Raw genomic sequence first — 17,566 nt, 5'->3', positions numbered from 1 at the left:
CCTCTGTAAAAACCTAGTTTTCATGACACACAGTTGGAAACATTTTTGCCACACCTCATTCTGCAGGGCTTCCCTCACCAACACTTGCTTCATCTTTAGTCACGAAGGAACCAGAGCACTTTTCAAAAGCTGTGACCAGCAATAGCTCATTGAGTTACCTCACATGACCATATGCCACATCTTATCCTGGGATAAAAACATCTAGCAGAGTGAATATGAAACAGCAGCATTTCAGCCACTAAAACTCTAAGAAAAAATATTGTTTGGGCTGGAAACCTTTCCTATATATTCCCTAGTGACCTTGAGGTTGAGGATATGTAATAAACTCGTATGTTCCCATTTGTTCTTGTAAAAGTAGTATGTTTTTGAAATGCTGCCAGTAAAGAAAATTAGAAATACATAAACTGCTGTGGTCTGGATTAGAAATGTTCTCCAAGGCTTGTTTGCCAGCTGATGGATTTTAGGGGAAGCGATTACATCGTGAAGGCTCTCTGGGTTAATACATCCATGAGATCATAATTTGATGTCATTATTGGGAGCTGGAGCTGTCATGGTTACTTTTCTTGTTGCTGAGACAAAATACTCAACATCCAAATTTAAAGGGGGAAAGGTTTATTGGCTCACAGTTTGTAGAGGTTTCAGTCCATAATCAGCTGGCTCCAAGGCAGGGTGGCGTGGCAGTCAGGCATTGCAAAGCAGAAATGGTTCACAGCAGGCAGACAGTAGCAAAGCAACAAGAGATGACCACAGCGCTTTCTAGCCATTATATCTTATCCAGGCTACTTAGGGCAGGTAGCACTCACACCCTTAATCCTAGTGTCTGTGATCCTAGTATTGCACCATGAATCAATCCCAGCATCACACACTCTAGATCCAGCCACCTCTGAATAAGTCCCACCGATGACTGCATGAGGCTTTGGGGAACATCTAAACATAAGCCATAACATTATAGAGTGATAGAAATAGGAAGTGGACTTAGTTGAAGGGAGAGGATCATGGGTGTTTGACCTTCGTGACTATGCCTGACCTTCCCAGACCCCTTCCTCTGACTCTTTCCCTTTTGTCTGCTTCACAGATGCCATGAAGTGAGTGGCTTTGCTGTCAGGTCCTTCCACCATGATGTTTCTGCCTCACCTCAAGTCCACAGCTCTGGAGCCAGCCAACTATGGACTGAAAACCTCTGAAACTGTGAGCCAAAATAAATCTTTCCTCCTTTAAGCTGTTTGTCTCAGGTATTTTGTTACAATGAGAAAAAGCTGAGAAATGCATAAGCCAAATAAAAATTTAAAATAAAAGGAAAGTACTAAAAAATGATCTTATATGAAAAGTATCTTAAGATGTCAGGAAATGGACTATCTATGATAGTCTGTTAGCCAAGACAAGAAACACCAGCTGCTATAATAATTGTCCTGAGGGCGTCTGGCTTAATGCACTAAAGATCTACTTCTCACTGACACCGCAGTACAATGCACGCTGTGAGGAGGGTCTGCTGTAACCAGCCACCCAGGGACTGGTTCCACACTGCGGTGCCAATGTTGTCAAACAGGGATTCAAGGCTGACTGAGCTTCCTCTGATTGATGGATGGAAAAAAGGAAGCAGAGAAGGCATATTGTCTCTCAACTGCTCAGTTAGAGTGCATTCCATGGGTGACAACTAATCATGGGGCTCTACTTGTATGCAGAGTTTAGGAGACAGTTTAGCTATGTTGGCAGAGCAAATGGGTTTGTTATCACCCGGCCAGAGTTGTCACCTATGGGGACTAGGGGGAAGGTGGTCAGGTCTACGCCACTTGGGATTCCCAAGCTATACGTCAGTCTGGAAACAGAAGCCTCTGACTTTCTCCTTTCTACCTGCCTTACCAGAGGTATCTGCACTCCAGCGCTAACTCCAGCTCTAGTTGCTCTTTGAACAAGCCACAATCATGCCCAACTCCACAGCTTTGTGCTGTGCTTTGCATATCTGTTCATTTCTTTCTCAATATTCCTTCCGGCCCATCTCTTCTTCCAGATCTAGCAAACTCTTACTCATCTTTTAAGACTCAAGACAAGGTTTACTGCCTCTATGAACTTTTCTCTGACGACGCATAGCATAGCATAGACTTCTTAACACTAACTGAACTTTATGCTTGTACTTGCACATAGCACCATTACTGAATGCATTAGCCTGTATTACAATTATTTGTTTTGTTCTGAGACAGGGTCTCCCTGTGTAGCCTAGGCTGGCCTCGAACTAGAGCTCTTCCTGCCTAAGTTCCTGAGTGCTGGGATTACAGGTATGTACCACCATGCCTGGCTCTGTATCATAATTATCAGCATATTTTCAAAAGGAACAGGTGTGTTAATGTTCATGATCTAGTGATTATCAGTGAAACTTAGCTTCTCGAGAGCAAGGGGTGAATCTTAAGCATCTTAGTATCATTCATGTCTACCTAGCACAGGCCTGGCTCATACCCTCCTTAACTGAGGAAAAAATGAATGCTTTCTCCCTTCCTGCAATTTCCTGGTTGTCACAGATCTGGTATCTGTTTGCTCATGTATGTTTTGTGCTACGCTAAGAAACACATAACATAAATTTTACCATCTTCACCATGTTTTTGGTGTTCGGTACAGTAGTGTTAACCATATGCATTTTGTTGTGCAATAGATGGCTATAAGTGTTTCATTTTGCAAAACTGAAACTCTGTGCCCATTGAACAACACCCCTTTTCCTCCACTCCCAGCCCCTGGTAAACACTGTCCTACTTTCAATTTCCAAGAGTTTGACTAGCTTAGATACCTCATGTAAGTGAACTAGTCCTCTTGGACTAGAACTTAGCATGATATTCTCAAAGTTCATCTGTGTTGTAGGATATACCTGGATTTCCTTAATCTTTAAAGGCTGATGAACAGCTCCTTGAGCCCAGTATAGTGCAGATGCCCAAAGTCCTAGCTACTTAGAAGCTTCAGGTGGGAGGATCACTAGTGGACAAGAGTTCCAGACCAGCCAGGGAAATGCAGTGAGAACCTATCTCAAACAAAACATTATTTCATTGAATTTATATCACATTTTCTTTATTCAGTCATCCATTTTGTGTCTTTGTGTTTGTCTTGTGGGTTCTTGGAGGGGACTGATTGAAAAATTATATTTGCTTTGGATCTATGAGAAAAGGTGATGTATGCTTGAATTTTTCAAGATAGTTGAGGTTCTAGAGACTAAAAGAAATTATACTTAGTGCCAAGGGAAATTAATTTTTGAAAAATCAGTGACTACATAGAGAATGTCTCCCATTCTACCCCATCTGAGCATGAGAAACTATTTTCAACTGAGCAAAAAGGACCCGGAATAAAAAGCTCTAAAGGCCTCTGTAGTGTTCATTACCCTTCTCAGTACCTCATGCTTCATACACTCAAAATAGCTCTGTTGAGGAAAGAAACAGTACAATTTTAAAGTAGGGCAAAATAAAGGGTAAACAAGAACCCTTTACGTGTGAGAATTTTAATGTTTATGGAGGAACTCCAGCGTGCTCCAGGCCCTCTGGTATTAGCAGTCCTGTGGTGTTCATTTGCACTGACATTAGTTTGGGGCCTTTGAGGGAAACCCACAACCTTTCCTTCTGCATGTCATCAAGAAAGAATCTCAAGTGTCCTCAGGTTAACATGGTTATTATTTTTTTCAGTTGGTTTGCGAAATATTTTTTAATATTTAGCCATAAAGTGTGCTGAAAAATCTCTTAGCAAAGTAGCGTAACTTCCTTTCAAAACGATCACACTAAAAATCCCAGCACTTAAAAAATCTTGCAGTTTTTGGCCAAACATAGCTTGAAATGGTAAATAATCCACCAGAAGTGACATTAGCCAATTAATTGGTGTGCAAACAAAGAACCTTTTCTGCAGCTGCATGAATGCTGCCTTTATTTTTTTCTTTTCTTCCAAGTATGATTTTAGAAAACAGCTGTACTGCGTGTTGACAAATGACAAAGCGGCAGGCGTGGTAGAAACACTTTCGCCCAAGGCCAAGAGGGGGGAAACTTGCGGGGTGGAAGCAGCACAAGGGCTTGGATCCCTCGTCCTCCGCTAGCCTTTCTTCTCCAGTCCACAGTGAGTGGTGGCCGCGTCGCCCCACCCCCTTTTCTGGCTCTGGTTACCCGCAGCCTTTCGAGTTGAACAAACTTGCTGCAGGCAGATTGGCAGCCGCCAGCGCTCGGGCCGGGCGCTGCTGTATTTATTCATTTCTATTCTGCGGCTCCTTTGTGTCCAGCCGCCGCCGCCCGGGCTCCCGGCCTGGGCGGGGAGCGCGTCCCCCGCGTCCCCGAACTCCCGGGCAGCACGTGTGGCTCGGCGGGCTCAGGGCCAAGGCCCCGGCCTCCGACGCCCCCCGCCCCCACGTCCCCGCCCCGGGGAGGAGGAGGAGGAGGAGGAGGAGGAGGAGGAGGAGGAGCGGCTGCAGCAGTGGGAGGCGACAGCTGCCCGCCGGGAGGCGCGGGGGAGACGGGGCTGCGCTCGGTGGAATCCTCTCGGGGCCGCAGAGCTACCGCGCGACCGGGACCCGGCGGTCGCGATGTCGATGTCCCCGCGCGCTTGGTGACCGGCCGGCCGCGCTCCGCCCGCTCCGGGCCCGGCGCTGCTCGGCCGCGCCGCGGTGGAGGCGCGCGAGGCGGACACGGCCGGGGATGAGCGGACTGCGGGCTCCCACGCCGCCCGCGGGCCCCGAGAGGCCGTGAGGAGCCGCTTCTCTCCGAGTAGCCGCCCTGCCCTGGGCTCGGAGACCATGTACGTACGCGTCGCCGTCCTGCCATTGTCCCGGCCGGGCGCGCGCCGAGCGCCCGGGCGCGGGGCTGCTGCCCACCTGGCGGCGCGCCCTGACCGCGCGCCCCTGCCCCTCGCCCGCTCTGTGCCCGTGCAGGTCCATTCACATCGTGGCGCTGGGGAACGAGGGGGACGCGTTCCACCAGGACCAGCGGCCGTCGGGGCTCATCCGCACCTACCTGGGGAGAAGCCCTCTGGTCTCCGGGGACGAGAGCAGCTTGTTGCTGAACGCGGCCGGCACGGTGGCGCGGCCGGTGTTCACCGAGTACCAGGCCAGCGCGTTCGGGAACGTCAAGCTCCTGGTCCACGACTGTCCCGTCTGGGTAAGGGGCGGCGGCTGCCCTTTGTTCCCCCCCCCCCTTCCCCCACTTCTGTGAATGTGGAGGGTCCACATTACCTGGGTAGAGTTTTGTTCTTACATTTTGGGGAAAATCTTAGGTCCTTTGTTTTATAGGCAGGGGACAGGACCACCGAGAAGACAGCTTTACGACCAAAAGCCCGAGTAAATTCGCAGCACTTACTCGTACTGTTAGCTGTCCCTTCCTTCGTGGACAGCTGACAGTTGAATGTGCCGACCCCAAGGGGCAGGGTCACCAACGTTCACTAGCAAAGAGCAATGCTTTTTCATACCAGCCCTGTGGAGGATAGGGTGATATTAGGGTACCACAAATACAGCCCTCATAGCTCAATGCAGGCTCAGGGACAGTTCAGAAATAGTATCCATGGAAACGGTGGGTGGGGCGAGGGGGGACAGGGACTGAGTCTGAAAAGATTTAGTAAGTGTTTTAAATTTTAATAATGCAAACACATTTTTATATTAGACACTTTGTGTTTAACAGCCCATGAATCAGAAATTGTACTAATTGAATGAAATTGTAGTAAAGTAGATGAAATTTAGCCTGATTCTTGAGTGTTTGATAAAAAGATGAAGGAATTTGCCTCTCGACACATAAATATTTTCAGTACACAATAACATATTAAATATATACATGCAAATGTTTTTATTTAATCCTATTTGAAAATGTCTCATTCTTTACTGGTATTGGTACTGGTATATAAGGCTAAAGATTGCGTTTTTTATAACAGAAGAAACTGTTTGACAAATACAAATTAGCATTATGTGAGATTTTATGTTTAAATAGCAATTTAAAAACGAATCAGGGCTACAGGGAACTAGCATACCTTCTAAAGAAATATATAGAATATATTCTAAAAAATTATTATGCCAATTTCCGTATTATGGGAAAAAAATCACTTGTCCACACCCATTTTCAATGAACATTATGTTAATGTGCTAAAATAAGCTAAAAGCAGGGCCTTCCAGTATCAGGAACGCTATTAAACTCTTAGGAACGATGATGGTGCTATCCATAAGAAGCTTCTATGGAGAATTTATTGGCAGGATTCTCCAAAATCAAATGAATTATTTCTTTTACTTTGGCCTTTTCATTCTGAAAGATCTTACAGTCTAAAACCTTATTGGCTCCACATGCAGTTGAACAAATATTTAGTAAGGGCCAGGGATTTAGCTCAGTGGTTCCGCTGCCTGGCTTGCAAGTGCAAGGTCTGGAGTTCAATCCCCGTACCAAAAAACAAAACAAATAAACAAATGTTTAGTGAATAGAGTAAATAAACATAGAGAAAATAATTGGCCAGTTTGTAATGGGTCCTCAAATGTAGTAGATTACGTTTGCAGAGTTCTACATTCTAAGGTGTTTTTTACCCCAGGTGGTAAGTAAAGACCATCAGAGATACTAGAATTGATTGTGTCAGAGGGGGTGAAGGGTGCACAGGTAGTGGGGAAAAAAATAAGAACCAAGATACATCATGTACAAGTACAAGCACCCAATGATAAATGTGAATGTATTCTATACCTAAAATGTACCAATAAAAGAATTTAAGAGGAAAAAAAAAAGGAATATAAACTTAGAGCAGATAGAGCACAAGTTTTAATACCAAAAGGACATGAATTCAGATCTCTACAGTGCCACTTGGTGCCTTTGTGTCTTTGGTAAATCATTTACCTTCTCTTGGCCTTAATTCCCTATCTACAGAGCAATCATACTAATCTCTGCTGCCTAGGGTTGTTCGAGGAATAAGCGAGATGTTATGGGTAGTTTTGTAAACCCAGAGGCTGGCTTCACTGGGAGTAAGCAGTAGCTACTCTTATTACACGGTGTTTATTATACCCTTAGTACAGTCATGTGTCACACTAAACAGCTTCCTAACATCAGTCAAAAATTTATGCCAATAGAGGACATGGGACAGCAATTTTAGTACCTAGTCAGTGCTGTATTTACAGTCCCACAAGTAGAATAAAATTATTTTGTTGTAGAAATTTAGATTTTTTTTTTTTTTTAAAGATGAGCTCAGTTCTCCAGATGTGGCGCCAAGCCCTGTGTTGCATAACCCCCTAGAGGAAATCCTGGAACTGATTTGCAAGGGGTGGGAGCATTTGATTTCCTTCATAATTCTCTTAAGTCAGTGGAGCATTTTCTCTTTGGCATAGCTCGAGAAGCAATGTGTTGTTACTGCCTTGGAGTTGGAATGAGGTAATTGTGCTTCCCTTCCCTAGTTATTTTGTGTAGATCCTTGACCTTACTCTGACTCCTTGTTGTACATAGTTGGCATTCTTAAAATAAATGTGCTTCACGTTTATTAGATGTAGCCTATTATTTAGTATCACTCTCCCATCAGCCTCTTTTTTCATGCAATTATATTATTTCATTTCTCATTTTTAGATGTTTCCTGTTTACCAAACATGTTTTGTAAAAAAGCATTGAAGTAGTACAGTCACAATTGTCTTCTGCAGGTTTTAAGCTCCATTTTTTTTTTTTTTTTTGACAAGGTCTCGTGTAGTTCAGACTGGCCTAGAACTCACTGCAAAGCCCAGGCTGGCCTCAAACGTGGCAGTGATCCTCGGGCCTCAGCTTCCTGAGTGCTGGGATTACACAGTGCCACCGCACCCAGCCTCGGATTTGTTTTGCAAATAAAAGTACTTAGAGTCTTTATATACTCAGTACGGTAGATTTTAATGATGCCTGAACCTTTTTTTTTTCTCGAGAGAGGGTCTTACTGTGTAGTTCAGGCTGGCCCCACAACACACTAGCCCAGACTGGCTGAGCCGCAGCCTCCCGAGTGCTGGGATTACTGACAGGCATACACCACCACATCTGGCTCCCAAACACATTTTTTTCCCCATGATATTTTCCCTTAAATGTCTCTTTTCCCATATACCTCTCCAGCAACTCTGGAATTTTGAACTCTTTGCAGTGTTTAAAGGAGCTACTTTTGATTTATCCTCTCAGAGTTACATGGCTACTGAGTATTGGTCCCACTTACATTAAATTTTGAATCCTATTTTTCTGACTTTGTCTTCCTATTTTTGTGGTGTTACTATGTTGTACTTGAATACTTTGACCTTGAATAGTGTGACAGATACAGTTGGAACTGAATGGGTTTTGTGGTTTGGAATTTGGAAGTTAGGGTGGGGTTCTTTTGGGCCATGTAGCAAATGATTCTGTCTTTCCCCTGTACACTCTACCAAGTTCAGGCTTTTCCCTTTAGTGTTGGTAGTCCCGTTTGCCTTTTTTGTGTGTGTTGTTCATTTAAACTTCCTTCAAACCTGCTCTATCCATTCCACTTTCAATAATGTATTTATGTCTAAAAATCCAGGGATTCTCAGAGGGTGCTTGTGAGAGACAGACGGGGGGTTGGGTATAGGGAATGGGGAGGCATTTGAGTTCCAAACAGGCATTTCTATGGAACGTGCCTCCATGGCAAACAGAATTGTCCATTGTAGGATGAAAGGTCTGTCTCATCAATTTGATCTCGACGAATTGATTAAAACGCTATTAACTCCTGTTTTGGATTCATATTTCAAAGTGCAACCTTTCATAGCCCAACAGAGTTTGGGCTGGTTAGGCACATCTAGCTTTCTTATTTCCTTAGTCTAGCTTTATTACATCCTAGAAATTCATACCAAAGGCCATAGGAAAGGACAAATGGTGATTAATATTTAACCAGTCTAAGAGAAAAAAGCGATTTGTGCATATTTGGCAACAGAATTAGGATACATAATATTTTCTTTACACTACTATTTGTTCACAGATTTACTTATGGCCCCAATTCTAAATATAAACATTATTAGTGGTAGTAGGAAAGTAAAGATTTTAGAACTGGAAAGGCCTATTCTGAATTATGTGAGCAGAATACATGAATTGCAGTTGTATTCCTTCCCATGTTGTAGTCCCTGTAACACACAGTATGAAGTTGAAGAGTATATATGAATTTTTCAAATGTGAATAATATAGAGAACACATGGAATTCACAGTGTGTTGCAATTTGAAATGCTGAAAAATCCTGCAGTGTCTTAACTAGATCACGGAAAATCCCCTAAAGCTTCATTGCTCCTACTGATACTCTTGCATCTAATGCTATGTTGTTACATTTTAAAAATGATTAGTAATTAAAAGGAGCATAATTTTAAAACAAAGTGCTTATTTTTAAATATAAAGATTGAAAGAGCTGGCTTTTTTTTTTTTGTACCGGGGATTGAACTCAGGACCTTGCACTTGCAAGGCAGGCGCTGGAACCACTGAGCTACATCCCCAGCCCAAGCTGGCTTATTTTGATCAAACTTAAGAATTCTTAAAGTAGCCTTTTTAGCCAGTGCATGAATGAATACAAATTTTAAAAAAAATTGGAGAGAGCAGTTTTAATATTATGTAGGTACCTATTCAAAAACAAATTATATTCATTCCAAAAGTAAAATATAGCAAAAAATTGAAACTACTATGCTACAGTTTATTTCATGATTGATTTGAAGATGACTAGACTAAAGCTTACTGTCTGCATTTTGGTCTAGGACATTTTTGACAGTGATTGGTACACGTCCCGAAACCTAATTGGGAGAGCTGACATCATTGTGATCAAATACAACGTAAACGACAAGTTTTCATTCCATGAAGTGAAAGATAATTATATTCCAGTGATAAAAAGGGCATTAAATTCAGTTCCAGTCATCATTGCTGCAGTTGGTACCAGACAAAATGGTAAGTTTTCAATTTTCTTTTCATAATGAGCATGCATGTATGAGATTAAGTTTAAAAAAAGCTAAGTTTATTAATGATTAATTGATTTTGTTTGAAAACCAAAATTATTACGGATTCAAATGCCAGCTCTGATCTCTGTTTGATATGATAATATCAGATAATATCAAATATCTCTATTTGATATGATAATAGCAAAAGCGAGGATCCCAAAGTTTTATTGTGATTCTGTTGCTACGTATGTGTCTTAAATTGTTCTTCCACAGCTGTGAAAGAAGCCAGTAATTCTGTTCTTTTGACGTATGAAAGATATTAGGCTGATGTTGAGCCCTAGAATCCTCTTTCTGACAGTTAAAGGTCCTCGCTGTTGGAAGGGTAGAGAGGTAGGTGTGGGAACGGGATTTTGAGGTAAATGATGAGAGAACTGAAAACACGGACAGTAATGGTTGAGGAAAGGATCGTTTCCCCCCAGCCGATGAATGGATTTTTTTTGGTTCAGGTGGTTCCAGTCATTGCTGCTCTGCGTACGATAGTTTAATAATTCAGGGCCAGCTCAGGGTTCGATAAGATTTGGTGGTATTTTACAGATTTTCCTAGTGGCATTTCCTCAGTAAAGCTATCTTTGACATTTTATTTTTATTCATTAATTTTTAAACTTTTTTTTTTTTTTTTTGCTGTTTAGCACAGTAAAGGACATGAAGTTCGTTAATCTTAGAGTATAGCTTAGTGCATTTGATCCTGTGCACATATCCCTTGTAATGCTCCTGAAAAGTCCTCCCTCTGGCCTTTTCCCCAGATAGTAACCCCTCTCTCTCCTCAGAGGTAACTGCTATTCCCACTTCTAACAATTTACATTAGTTTTACCTATTCTTGAACTTCATACAAATGGAATTATATAGTACCATATGTGGTGCTTATCTGTAGTTTGCTCATTTTATTGCTTTGTGTATTTCTGTATGAATATGCCATAATTTAGGTATCTGTTCTCCTTTTGGTGATACTTAGGAGTAGTATCAAAACTTTGATGTTCCCTAGGGATAGGAATGCTGGGTCATAGGCTTGGTGTATGTTTAGCACTAGTAGATACAAATAAATCGAGCTTGACCTACACTTGACCCTGCATCCTCTCAACTTCCCTGTCTTTTTCTCTTTCTCCCCTCCTCCTCCTTCTCTTTTTCCTCCTCTTCCTCCTCCCCGTCCTTCTGCTTTTTTTTTTTTTTTTCTTCTGGTCATGGTTCTTGAAAGAGTTATTCATACTTCCTGAGTCCACTTCCTATTCTCTCTTCTAGCCTACTATAGTCTCACTTTGAATTTCACATTCACACCAAGTTCTCATGTGGGGTTGCCAGGTATATCCTTTTACTGCCAAATTTAATACACTTTAGTTACAGTTCTATCCTTGAAATTATTCAGACATTCCTCTTACTCCACTTAATAATGTTACTCTTTATTTCTTGGTTCTTCTAATTCTCTCCCACCCCAACAACGAGCACTAACCATTGTGAAGTTGTTGCCTGGGATGCATCCTGTGGCCCTCCTCCTCTTTTTCTAGACCATTAACCTGCTCATTATTTCCTCTGTCAGCACACAGTGATTGTCTGGGCTCTCTTCTGACCCGCATCTCCATCCGCACACTTCTCCACCCACCGATCTCCTGTCTGGATGAATAATGCAGAGCCTCTCCCTGTACTCAAACTAGAATGGTGCTGGACTCACCTTTCTCTCCCACCCCCAACGTTTAGTTGATTAAGAAACTCTTTTGCTTTTACATTTTAAATCTCAAACTCAGCGATCTTTGGGGGCTGTGTAGTTTTTGATTGGTATTTTCTGAGACAGAAGAGTGTGGTCATCAGTTTTCTTCCTGGCATGTTTCTTCACTCTTCCCATCTTCCTGGCCTCAGCCACCAGTTTGTGTTGCATTCCTATTTCAACTCAGCATTCTACAGTCAGCTGCCAAATAATTGTGCACTGTAGGTGGCAGAGATGTCCCTGAAAGTCGTTCCTGTACTAGGACATTTACCAAACACTTAAGTGCACAAGGAAGTGACTGAAAAACACTTCTAAAACTTAGTTTCAAAACCTAAAGTTAAATTTCCCCTTATAGTAGAATCCCCCAGATAACCATGGTTTCTGGAGAGCTGCCTGGTCGAGATAAATTTAATTAGAGTGAAAAGAGACAAATCAAATATAGTTACAATGTCTTAGTTTGCAAATTTGGCAAATCTTATGACCCTGTGAAAGAATATTGTTCAAGTTCTTCCCAGGGCTTTGGAAATGAACAAAAAAGAAAGGAAGGGCCTTTAAGCTTCAGCTTCCTTAGCTTCATGATAAATTGACCTCTGGCCTCTTGTTCTTAGTTTTCCCCATTCTGAAATAAATTCTCTCAGAATAATCATGCTAGAATAAAGGTTAAATTGTGACATCCACAGCTTGGAATTCTTTAGGAACTTCCTTCTTCACTAACTTTTATTTTGCAAAATATCAAACCAAGAAGGTTTACAAGAATAGGACATTGAACACCCAAATTTATAAATCCATAGGGGAAAGGGGCCTGGAGGCAGGAAAAAATATAAAATAAGGACCTCATTGGGCTTTCTGGCAAATCCTGACTAGGAAGAGTTAAAACTTTACTGGAGAAAGCAATTAACAAGGCAAGAGGAGGTGGATGGGGAAGCCAGATGCTCAACCAAGGTAGCTGCCCCTCACTAACCTCCGGTAAAATGCAGAGGAGACAAGGGGTGGCCACTTAAAAGAAAAGTCTTTATTTAGTATACAAAAATACACACCTGTGCATCTGTATACTCATATATGTACACATATATACATACACACATGTACATATACATACATGTATATGTGTGTGTGTATATATGTATTCCCACTCTAGGGCCACTATGTTACTGATAGGTCTCCCACTACCTCAGGAGCTATTATGGATAGTAGCTGCCCTCTTCCTATCGTGCCTTGACCCCTCCCCTGTGTGACATCATGCCAAGATGGTTGCTCCCACCAAAGAAGAAACCTTTCTTCCCAGCATGCCCCTGTTCCCGCCTAGAAAGTAACCTAATACTCGCTCACCTCCTACCACTTAGTGACATCACAGGCTCCTCCATTCCCTAGTCACTACCTCACTCAACCCCACCTCAGCCCCTACAAACCCCACCCCAGTCTCTATAAAAGACTCTCCCTGCCCCGGCCATATTGCTTTTGTCTCTCCTTTGTTCAGAGACAGCCCGGCCGATCTATTCCCCTAATAAAGGCTTGTTGTGGCCTGGTCTGGTCTTGGTTTTCAGCCCTTTTACCTGACATTTCCTGCATTAGATAAATCACTAAGTTAACCTTGTAATCTTGTTTTATTTTATTTTATTTTATTTTGAGACAGGATCTGGCTTTGTCGTTCAGGCTGGGCTTGAACTCACTATGTATCCCAGGCTGGCCTTGAACTCGTGGCAATCTTCCTACCTCAATCTTCCTAATCCCCAAGGCTGGGATTACAGGCATGTGCCTCCACGCCTGGCCACTCACTCAACCTTGTATGCAAGGCTCCTAAGCTTCCCCTATAAATTCCAGAGATGAGGCCCTGACAAGGACAAGTGGGCCAACTTAGAAATGTGCACATAGACAGTGGGCCCCCAGGGTTAGGGTCAGGGGCCTGGGATCCATCTGTGATGGCCCAGGAGAATCCATCAGGTTATGACATGTTCCAGGTAGGAGGAAGGGCCCTGGCGCCCAATAAAAGCAGTGGGGCACAAAGAGCACGTGGGTCCTCTTATCATTCCAGAGGAGCCTGCCCTGATTCTTATCAGGGTAGCTATCTATTTTCTCCTTTTTCCCTTTTTCCAATAAAATGTCTTCCTTTCCTTAAACTTTGTACGGTAATACCTCAGTTCACAAATGGTTCTGTTTGCAAACAATTCGGTTTGCAAACAGAAGCATTAGACAGTATGTTTTTTTCTTTTTTGATACTGGGGATTGAACTCTGGACCTTGCACTTGCGAGGCAGGCGGCCTAACCACTGAGCTAAATCCGCAGTCCCATTAGGCAGTATTTTGCTTCTGTTGGCAAACTCCGCATTGGGTAACAAACATGACTGCGACCATCTTCCCCAGAATCATGAAACGAATGAAGTTTGTGAACCGAGGCAGTGCTATATATTGAATTCATGACTGGTGCTGAGTTTATGATCCTGGTGAGCAGCTCAGGCAGTGGAGCAGGGGAGCTGCTATGCACACCTCCAGATGCCACAAACCCAGACGTGTGTGGACAAACACACACACACATTTTGTGTGTGAACCATGTGAAGAGAAGTTGTAAATTCTGGGACTTCTTCGCCCCTAATTACTTCAGCATGCATCTTTTAAGAAAAAGGCCATTATCTTTTTAGCCATAATAAAGCATCACTCAAATTTAACATACTGTTATTTATTATACTATTTAAAATATAACTCATATATCCATTTTCCCAATTGTTTCAATAATGTGTTTTATGGCTGCAGTTTTCCAATCCAGGAAGTAAATTATACATTGGATTTATTTATGTCTCTATTGTGCATTAGTCCAGAATGGTTCCCCAATATGTTTTGGGGGTTCATTTTGTTTTACTGGGGGTGTCTTTCATGACATTGATAATTTTTAAAGAATGGGGACTATTATTTTGCCTATTTTCTTCAGTTGTGATATATGTGTTTGCAAGATAAAATAGTGATTTTCGTATCATTCCTTCTACATTTCTATCCTTATTTGTTGTTATTCTCTTCTGTAAATAGAACTTTCTATTCTCTTCACTCCTACTCTGTTCTTTTAGAATCACTATGGTTCATGAATTTGTTTTTCAACTCAACATCTTATAATCTGTTCTTCTGATTATTCTTCCTGATGCTCATGTTACTTCTGTTGGCCTTGAGGTGGCCTTGAGGGAGCCTTTCAGGGTAGCTCCAGGTAGTTTTTAAGCCTTCTTATTTTCCTGCATGAGATCTTCAGGGCTCATCTTGCTCTGCCATCCCAGCCCTGCAGCTGGCCCTTTCTTAGAGAACTCTGGTTCCTTTTAATGGGTGATAATACCTAGAAACCAATATCTGTACTTCAGGGTACTCATTACTTTTAAGTGTTATTGCTTCTAGATCCTTTCTTTGGAAAGAGCTGGAGATTATATGTGAGTACAGTGAATATTTAAATTTCAAAATGGCGGGGCAGGGGTTTAGCTCAGTGGCGCTGCTCCTGCCTCACAAGTGCAAGGTTCTGAGTACCAAAAAATTTAAAAATAAATGAATAAGTAAATAAATAAATTTTTTTAAAAAAGAGCTGGGTGTGGTGGTGCAAGCCTGATTCCAGCCCTCAGGAAGCTGAGCCAGGAGGAATGGCACGAGTTCAAGGGCTACATAGGGAGTTTAAGGCCAGCCTGAGCTACATAACAAGACCCTGTCTCAACGCGCCCCCCCAAAAAAACAAAATTAAAAAAAAAACTTTACTACCCAGTAAAAAACACATGGCCTTGGTTCCCTCTTTTCACACATACATAGCCCATCATTCTTGCCACTTTTGTGCCAGTTGTGGAAGTCCTCTTTCTTGAGTGTCTTTACAAGGTGTGATAAAAATTTGGTGAATGCTGCTGCCTAGTGCCATCCAATGAAAAGGCACAAAAATATTGTAGTATGTCCTCATCCATCTTACTTACTGAGTCTGGCACCACATAACTTCTGGCTCTTGCCCAAAGTCAAAATGACCTCAAAGGGCAGCCATGACAAGGCAACTAAAGACACTCATGAAAGGATTTTCAGAACTGCTTCAGAAAGTGGCAAGTATGGTGGAATAAGTGTGTTAGAACTGTGAGAGGGAGTGATAATGTGTCTTTTAGTATAATTTTAAATTTTATTTATTCATTTATTTATTTATTGAGACAGGGTCTTGCTTTCTAGTGAAGGCTGGCCTTGAACTCACTATATAGTCCAGGCTGGCCTCGAACTCACAGCAATCCTCCTGCTTCAGCCTCCTGAGTGCTGGGATTACAGGCATGTGCCACCATGCCTGGCTTGTAATGAATTTTTAAAAATTATATATTCACTATATATTTTGATCACCACTTGTGTATTTTTAAGTCATGGGCACCCATTGACACTCTTATTCCAATCCAGTATTTGGATTTCACTTTAAGAATTTTCTCCAGTAAAATCCTTATGTGAAATACAAGATCCCTCATGGTGTAACTTCCAGCTACTTCTAAAAACTTGTAGGGTACAATCCCGTGTCTACCAGTCACACTAAACTACTTGAAGAACTTAATGCTTTTCTCTAGGTTCTGGGAAAGCTTCAACTTTCTGTAAAAAAAACAACAACAACTTTTTTTTTTTTTAAACATATTCCCATCTCTCTGTTTTTCTACTGTGTTTTATCCTCATTAGGCGGGGGTTGATACTTCTGTCTGTCCTCTGATTCTCTTACCTTGTTGCTTTCATGTTTCTGAGCCTTTGTATTACATTTCTCCTTGGTCTTTTTTTCCCCTCCAGCACATGCATTATTTCTGCTAGCTCTGTTCTGTTTTTCTGCTTGATTAAAATTTTTATTTCAACCGTTTGTCATTCATATCTAGTGACTCTAATTGGATCTTTCATAATTTCTTGTTCCCGTCTTAAAGATACAATTCTTTTTGTTGTTGTTATTGTTTTTTTTAAGACATGGTCTTGCTGTGCAGTTCACACTGATTTTGAACTCACTATGTAGCCAACACTGAAGGATGCAAAATTCTTTATGGCTTTTCTCTTTTTTTTTTGGTACCGGGGATCGAACTTGGGTCTTTGCGCTTGCGCAGCAGGCAGCGAAACCACTGAGCCAAATCCCCGGTGAGAATTCTTTACGGAAAGAAACGCTTGAGTTACTAATCCTTACTCAGTTTTTCATTGGAATATTAAGTCTGGTTGGGTGGCCATCCTGTCTCTCCATTGATGGGATTTTGTTCCATGGTGTGGATGTTTCCACTGATTCTTAATTTGCCTGCGTTAGCAGTTTACTTTCCCTCTGGGAGCAAAGCCTTCATCTTGCCAACTGTTGTCTGGGGATTGGGGTGGAAGTGGGACTACACACAGGATCAAGAGGCCTCACTGCCTCCACCTTGTATCCCAGCTAATCACCAGTTAGCTGCTTTTGGGCCTCCCTCCTACTTCTTTTTTTTGGTACTGAGGATCGAACTTGGGTCCTTGTGCTTGCACAGCAGGTGGCAAAACCACTGAGCTAAATCCCCAGCCCATCCTCCTCCTCCTCCTACTTCTTGCTCCCTCTTTGTTGAGCAGTGGATGTTCTTTAGTTGCTGCCATGTGTGAGGCCCCACGAGTGTTCTGGGTTTTACACTCTGCGCTTGTCCTGTGCTGTCATTCTGTCAGGCTCTGCTACTTTCTGGGAAGGTGGCACCTCCCCTATGATTTTTTAGTGTTGCTTTAGATTCAGTCCTCCTTTCTTCTTTACCTCCCTCCATCCCTGTCTTCCTTCTTTCCTCTCCTCAGCCACAGTATTTAATTGGTCCTATGGTTTGGCATGGAGAGGAGATCATGGAGTGGCCTTAGCTTGCTGTCTAGTTTTTGTTTTGTTCTGTTTTGAACGGGTGGGGTACTGTATTGAATCCAGGGTTTTTGCATTGAGCTCCATTCACAGCTTTGCTTTTCCCTTCCTTCCTTCCTTCCTTCCTTCCTTTCTTTTTTTCTTTCTTTCTTTCCTCTTTCTTCTTTTGAGACAGTATCTTA

General features: G+C 42.3%; 1 protein-coding gene across 5 annotated transcripts in view; it reads left to right on the top strand.

Moving 5' to 3' along the window:
- Positions 1 to 4,436: 4,436 nt before the first annotated feature.
- Rhobtb3 (Rho related BTB domain containing 3) overlaps positions 4,437 to 17,566 on the top strand; it is a 70,470-nt gene continuing 57,340 nt past the window's right edge. For 3 of the 5 annotated variants that reach the window (XM_021255789.2, XM_021255787.2, XM_087180948.1), the window contains exons 1-3: positions 4,437 to 4,749; positions 4,883 to 5,108; positions 9,653 to 9,839. In XM_021255789.2, the coding sequence (XP_021111448.2) occupies positions 4,748 to 4,749; positions 4,883 to 5,108; positions 9,653 to 9,839 (415 nt within the window). In that variant the 5' untranslated portion in view covers positions 4,437 to 4,747. The remainder of the gene's footprint in view (positions 4,750 to 4,882; positions 5,109 to 9,652; positions 9,840 to 17,566) is intronic. The other 2 variants (XM_004841702.4, XM_021255790.2) reach the window with 1 other exon arrangement.

Source organism: Heterocephalus glaber, unplaced genomic scaffold (genome assembly GCF_053883595.1).
Source record: "Heterocephalus glaber isolate CG9 unplaced genomic scaffold, H.glaber_assembly_v1.0 deba00001465, whole genome shotgun sequence".
Lineage (NCBI taxonomy): Eukaryota > Metazoa > Chordata > Mammalia > Rodentia > Bathyergidae > Heterocephalus > Heterocephalus glaber.
Note: the sequence above shows the minus strand (reverse complement) of the source record. Positions and strands in the feature narration are given on the sequence as shown.